This window comes from Oncorhynchus masou, chromosome 27 (assembly GCF_036934945.1).
Source record: "Oncorhynchus masou masou isolate Uvic2021 chromosome 27, UVic_Omas_1.1, whole genome shotgun sequence".
Classification (NCBI taxonomy): Eukaryota; Metazoa; Chordata; class Actinopteri; order Salmoniformes; family Salmonidae; genus Oncorhynchus; species Oncorhynchus masou.
Window position 1 is genome coordinate 54,572,091 of NC_088238.1, and position 6,899 is coordinate 54,578,989.

The window sequence follows — 6,899 nt, forward strand, 5'->3', positions numbered from 1 at the left end:
CCTTCAACACACCTCCACACGGCGAGCCAAAAGGAGTGTGGGTTACCAGGGAGGGTCTATTCCCTAAGGAGTCCCACTATCGCACGGGAGGCTAAATTCAGAGTCTCGTCTATCAGAAGTCACACGACCCACTTTGGGAATCCCCAGCGCAAAGAGTAACCTTGAATGTCCGAACTGTAACTCATTCCCTCAAACATAAAGTAAGACGGCTGTTAGTAGATCAGTGCCCTGCTCGTGGTGGACACAGAGAAGGGGACACACACATATAGGGACAGACTGATTTGCTAACACATCATCTAACTTCGTCAATACAGTGCAGTGAACCAAAAACCAATCCACTGTCTACATTTCTGTGCTTTGATAAGGCTTTAATAACACCCTATAGGGGTATAGATAAAGATCACCCAATTGACAACAATCTACAGGTTGGCAGAAGTAGATCACCCTGCATCCCACAGCTGGGATGTAATACCACCCTGGGGTCATGGCTAAACTCCCAACCTGGCCCCATTCCATCATGGCCACCTAATAATTCCTCTCATTCCTAATGGGGAAAATCCTGTATCTCGATAGATGAGGTGAGCGTCCAGGCACAAAAATGTTTGCTGTGCATTGTGGGTGCTACACATTGCTGGTGGATGAGGTGAGTTTGAGGGGTTGGGTTAAATGCAGAAAACACATTTCGGTTGAATGCATTCAGTTGTACAACTGACTAGGTATCCCCCTTTCTACTTACTATGTTCCTCCAGTCCTGCCCCTGGTATCTGACTGACACACAGACCTGGGGTTTCCCTCCTCGAAGGTCACCTTCAGCTGAAGAAGGGAGAGATCTCTCTGCTAGTACTATTCTTTCCTATCTCTCCTCCTCATCTCGCCCCACTCGCTTTCTCTCTTCAATTCATTCCATTTCTGTCCCTCACAAAATCTTGCACATCTCTCCTCCCATTCCAATTTATCTCCCTGCTCTTTTTGCCTCTCATCTTCTCTCGGATAGGGGCCGGGCGTGGCTCAGTGGAGCCAATCAGTCAAGCCAATCCTAGAATGGGATCAATCATGGGAAAAAAACACCAATACGCTTTCTCAACCCTCTCTGGGCCACCCTCTATTCAACACCTCAGCAATCTAATCTCTCTTTACTCTCTGTACCATAAAGAGGATTGTGTAAGGAATTGGGTACCGCTTCCTCTCTCCAGCTATATTCTCTATCCAGTTATTCATGTTCTGTTCTAGACATAGCTCCTGTCTGTGATACAATTACATTCCCTTCTTTTAGTCCTAATCATCCCTCCCCTCCCTCCTGTCATTTAGTCCTTATCATCCCTCCTGTCATTTAGTCCTAATCATCCCTCCCTCCCTCCTGTCATTTAGTCCTAATCATCCCTCCCCTCCCTCCTGTCATTTAGTCCTAATCATCCCTCCCCTCCCTCCTGTCATTTAGTCCTAATCATCCCTCCCTCCTGTCTCTTCATCCTTACTTGTCTGTCAGCAGCCCATTAAGGTTTGTGGAGGGATAATCAGCAGCGCCATACAGACAACGGGAGCACCGGCCCACGCACCAACCCAACCCGCTCACCACAGCTGCCTCAGAAAGAAGGAGAGAGAGAGAGAATAAGGGAAAAAAAACAGACCCAAGCTACATCCTGGACAGGCAGTCCATTCTACAAAAGCAAGACTTTGTATAGTAGCACCAGGATATAGACCCAAAGGTCTTGAAGAATGCATTATTTCTACTACTGGCAGTATCCCTTCAGTTACCCCATAGTGACTGTGGTTGTGACACAGAAGACTACACTGTGACTCATGTCAGAAGTCAAAGCAGGTTAACTGATACCAGTATGAGAGTCATAACCTTGCTTGGTGTTTTCATCCCTCGCCACAAGGGGCACTAAGGATATAAAATGAAAGAAGAACTGAAAAGCCAGTTGGACAGAACCCTGAGCGAGCCTCCCCAGACGTGGTTTGCCTCCAATTACAGAAATGACTCATGTTCATACAGCTACGACTGTACGTTGTCCACTAAAAAGTAAGCAGGAGCGAAATGTGGGGAAGTTGGAGGGCAGGTCACTTGGTTAAAAAGTGCATGAAGTCCAAAAATCAAGGAAATGTTGGAGATTTTTTTTTTTTTTTCAACCAAAACTGCCAAGACAAGGAAAAGACATGGTAAAGACACCTACCCCGAGCAGATAGCTTCTTAGTGTTGATGATTTTGGCAGCATACTCCTGTCCGCTGGAGATCCTCATACATCTTTTCACTATGGAGAAAGCTCCCCTTTAGGACACACAAAAACGGTGATGAGTAGACAATCAAACTGACATGGAGAGCAATAGTGATGGCGTCTTTTTGTCTGCACTAATTTCACCATGGTTCGTTTTTGAACAAATGCCGAAAATAAGGTCTGGTAAACACAGGCTTTGGAGATGTTATACATTTTGTTCCATTGAAAAACCCTTTCCTTTCTCTATAGAGTGGTGAGGAGGAATCTACCGTGTCTGGAAGGGACTTCACCATACATTTCCTGGATTCATGTTCACCCAGCTATATCCTCTCCCAGATTTGTTTTCCCCGACTAAATTTGCTGGCTAGTTGAACTATGCTAATTTTTGTCCACATTGCCAAACTTCATAAATACTGCACCCTCAACTTCAAAACTCACTTTCTAGTTATACAATCATGTAACTAATACATTTGCTGAAAATAAACTTAAATAATTAATTGTTTTGTTGAATAGTCATGACTGGTTCGAGCTATCTGTCGAGTCGTAAGACAACAGTGGCGAATCATATCATTTCCGGGTTTTCGGACTGCAAGCTATGTATTGCAAGATAGCGAGCTCTGTTAAGTGCTAGCTTGTAGTCCTAAAACACTCAGAAATAAGACATGTCAGGTTTGTTCAGTCATTCCTAATGAATAGGGGTTTGGAATAAACACCAAAAATAAGGTCAGAGGTTAACACGGGCTTAGGAGATCTCATACTTTCTGTTCTATGAGATAATATCAGTTAGTTTAACATGACCTTTATGAATTATGAAGCCTTTATGTGCTTTTTATCATTACATCAATTCTTCAACATTCACAAAAAGTGTTGTTACCCAAGAAGGCAAAGGTAACTGAACTTAATGACTATCGCCCCATAGCACACACTTATGTCACCATGAAGTGCTTTGAGAGGCTAGTCAAGGATCATATCACCTCCACCTTAACTGTCACCCTAGACCCACTTCAAATTTACCTACCGCCCCAATGGGTCCACAGACGATGCAATCGCCATCACACTGCCCTATCCATCTGGACAAGAGGAATGCTTATGTACGAATGCTGTTCATTGACTATAGCGCAGCATTCAACACCATAGTACCCTCCTAGCTCATCATTAAGCTCGAGACCCTGGGTCTCAATCCCGCCCTGTGCAATTGGGTCCTGGACTTACTGACCGGCCACCCCCAGGTGGTGAAGGTAGGAAACAGCTCCACGTCACTGATCCTCAACACTGGGGCCCCACAAGGGTGTGTGCGCAGACCCCTCCTGTACTCCCTGTTCCCCCATGACTGCATGGCCATGTACACCTCCAACTCAAATCATCAAGTTTACAGAGAACAACAGTAGTAGGCGTGATTACCAACAAAAAGAAAGCCTACAGGGAGGAGGTGAGGGCACTCGGAGTGTGGTGTCAGGAAAACAACCTCTCACTCAACGTCAACAAAAGGAGACGATCGAGGACTTAAGGAAACAGCAGAGGGAGCACCCCCCTATCCACATTGACGGGACAGCAGTAGAGAAGGTGGAAAGTTCCCCAGTGTACACATCACAGACAAACTGAAATGGTCCATCCACACAAACAGTGTGGTGAAGAAGGCGCAACAGCACCTCTTCAACCTCAGGAGGCTGAAGAAATGTGCCTTGTCACCGAAAACCCTCAAACTTTTACAGATGCACAATTGAGAGCATCCTGTCAGGCTGTATCACCGCCTGGTACGGCAACTGCTCCGCCCACAACCGCAAGGCTCTCCAGAGGGTAGTGAGGTCTGCACAACGCATCACCGGGGGCAAACTACCTGCCCGCCAGGACACCTACACCACCCGATGTCACAGGAAGGATAAAAAGATCATCAAGGACAACAACCACCGAGCCACTGCCTGTTCACCCCGCAACCATCCAGAAGGCGAGGTCAGTACAGGTGCATCAAAGCTGGGACCTAAAGCTGAAAAACAGCTTCTATCGCAAGGCCATCAGACAGTTAAATAGCCATCCCTAGCACATCACTGCCTACACACAGACTTGAAATCATTGGCCACTTTAATACATGGATCACTAGTCACTTTAATAATGTTTACATATCGTGCATTATTCATCTCATATGTATATCCTGTATTTTATACCATCTTGCCTATGCCGTTCTGTCATTGCTCATCTATATATTCATATTCCATCCCTTTAGATGTGTGTATTAGATAGTTGTTGTGGAATTGTTAGATTACATGTTAGATATTGCTGCGTTGCAATAACATCTGTTAACCATGTGCATGTGACCAATACAATTTTATTTGAAGATTATTATTGAACAAAATGTATAAAATCTCCTTAGCCTGTGTTTGCCAGACCTTATTTTCGGCGTTTATCCTAAAATGCCTTTTATTTTCCCCCATAGGCTTTGTCCAACGAACCATGTATTTGACCTGATGCATACAACTCCAAAGAAACAGGGATATACTGAAAATATGCATCTATATTTCGTTTATTTGCGTCATGGTGTACACAATAATTCAAGTTTTAGTAGTCAAACTCGGATGGAGATGGCTGTGAGAGGCCCATGCTCGGTGGACCACTGTGGAGAGTAGGCCTAGGCTAGAAGATGCAACCTCACGCTGGAAAAAGCACTGAAGACCGCGTAAGTGCAAGTGACCTAATTTTCCCCAACCCCGCAAAGCCCCCCGTGCTTTGCTGGTAAAGTAGGGCAGGCTAGTCAGTAATGTCAAGGGATTCTTCTCAGTCACCCAGGGTCAGCGCTGCTTTTAAAAACATTTAACGCGGTAACCTTTCGCTCTGCCATGCTTTAAAACCCATCACTCATATCGATGCGTTTACATTGTTGCTAAAACTATGGCATTTATTATTTTGTTTATGGTTATAAATAGACCCAATAAAACCATGTCGGAATGGGCATGTGCGCTGGCCGCTTGGCAATAGCAATCAGTGGATCGATAAGTCACATTTATGCCAATTTCGTTTTGCTGTGAGCAAGGAATGACATCACAGCTGGGAAAACAAGGGATTTCTCCAGAAATTTAGACACTACCATTTACGACCGCTCACCACTAGGAAATTACCGCCTCAATACAGTTGTTGTTCCACTAAAAGGGCGGTGACTTGTTAGACGAAAATGTCAAGAGCGATTGAAATACTACGTAAACATTCAGTAAAGATATCAAAACAAACGCAACGACGGTTTTGGAAAGAAAAGTTAGGAAATATACATTTGAAGACCAAACGTACGGTTTGAATACAACGGGTACGGTTTCTGTGCACCACACACAGGTAACAGGTAATCAAGAATAACCACCCGTTTAGAGCACCAGTAGCTAAACATAATCCAATGCAGATATGTATTGGAGAGAAATAACAAAAACATTGAAAATACTTACTTTCCCAGCTCTTCGTAGAGATTAAACTCGTCGGTAAATCTGGTACAGGTTGTCAAAGCCATGGCAAACGACGCGTGCAGAGGAGAGGGAAGACTGTCTCTTTCGGTCGGGACTTTAAACCTCAGTCTCCAACGTTTCAAAGTGCTACTTGTCTCCTCTGAAACGATAAAACAAAATAACAGAATAAAAATGAACTGCAAATCTTCTGTTTACTTTTCCTGGTCAGTTTCCGAATCTAGGAATTGTTCTTGGCACGGAGTTCACGGGTTATCAAGGACGTCGATACTCCGGTTCGCGTTCCCCTGCGCCGAAGTTACATGAATTAACCAATGGTGGCGTGCAACATCATCGACTGTGTCATCGACTAGCAGATGGCTATAACATATGATGTGGTTAGTTAAAGTTAAAATACCTTTCCAGACGTTGTAAGGTTTGGCATACGTCAGCAACGCTTGGGCAGAGGAACGCGTCGCTTCTTTTATCTGTGCCTGCCTACACTTCGCTTTGAGTGCGATACTTTTTCTATCGAGCGCTTCCTGATTTTGAAAACTGTGGAGTACAACGCCTCCCCCTAGTTGTAACCACGGACCCTTTACAGTTAATGTCACGGACCCTCACTGTGAAGAGGCTAACATTTATCAACGACTGTAGCCCAGGGATCATCAACCAAATTCAGCCGCGGGACTATGTTTCTTGAGTGGATGGTCAGGGGTCGGAACATAATTACAAATAATTTGGAGACTGCAAATTGGCCTCATGAAGCCCAAACGGATATAATATTTGACTAAAACAATAATTTCAGATCTTACTTCCTTCTATATGATCACATATCTCCTATGTGTGGGAATACTTATCACTTGGAGCTGATTTGCTGGCGTTTTAGTATTTAATGTCCCTCCCCCCCCATAAAAAAAATAGAGTAGAGCTCAGTAATCTGGGTAGCAGGCAAGCGGTGCATTACAATATTTTTTCAGATCAGAAAACGTATAAATAAAATCAACCCTGCTGTACCTACAGTGCATTCGGAAAGTATTCAGACCCCTTCCCCTTTGTCCACATCTTGTTAAGTTACAGCCTTATTCTAAAATGAATCAAATATTTTTTTTCCCCTCACCGAGCTACACACAACACCCCATAATGACAAAGAAAAACATTATTTTTAGAAGCTGTTGCACTTTTATTAAAAATAAAAACAGAAATACCTTATTTACATATGTATTCAGATCCTTTGCTATGAGACTCGAAATTGAGCTCAGGT

At 44.0% G+C, this 6,899-nt stretch overlaps 1 protein-coding gene across 10 annotated transcripts in view; it reads right to left on the bottom strand.

The window, feature by feature from the left end:
• LOC135516425 (calcium/calmodulin-dependent protein kinase type II delta chain) overlaps nt 1-6,157 on the bottom strand; it is a 105,893-nt gene extending 99,736 nt beyond the window's left edge. For 3 of the 10 annotated variants that reach the window (XM_064940732.1, XM_064940728.1, XM_064940729.1), the window contains exons 1-2: nt 5,642-6,020; nt 2,175-2,269 (exon numbers count right to left, since the gene is read on the bottom strand). In XM_064940732.1, the coding sequence (XP_064796804.1) occupies nt 2,175-2,269; nt 5,642-5,703 (157 nt within the window). In that variant the 5' untranslated portion in view covers nt 5,704-6,020. Of the gene's footprint in view, nt 1-2,174; nt 2,270-5,641; nt 6,022-6,053 lie in introns of those variants that run through there. The other 7 variants (XM_064940736.1, XM_064940734.1, XM_064940735.1 and 4 more) reach the window with 5 other exon arrangements.
• Nucleotides 6,158-6,899: the final 742 nt, after the last annotated feature.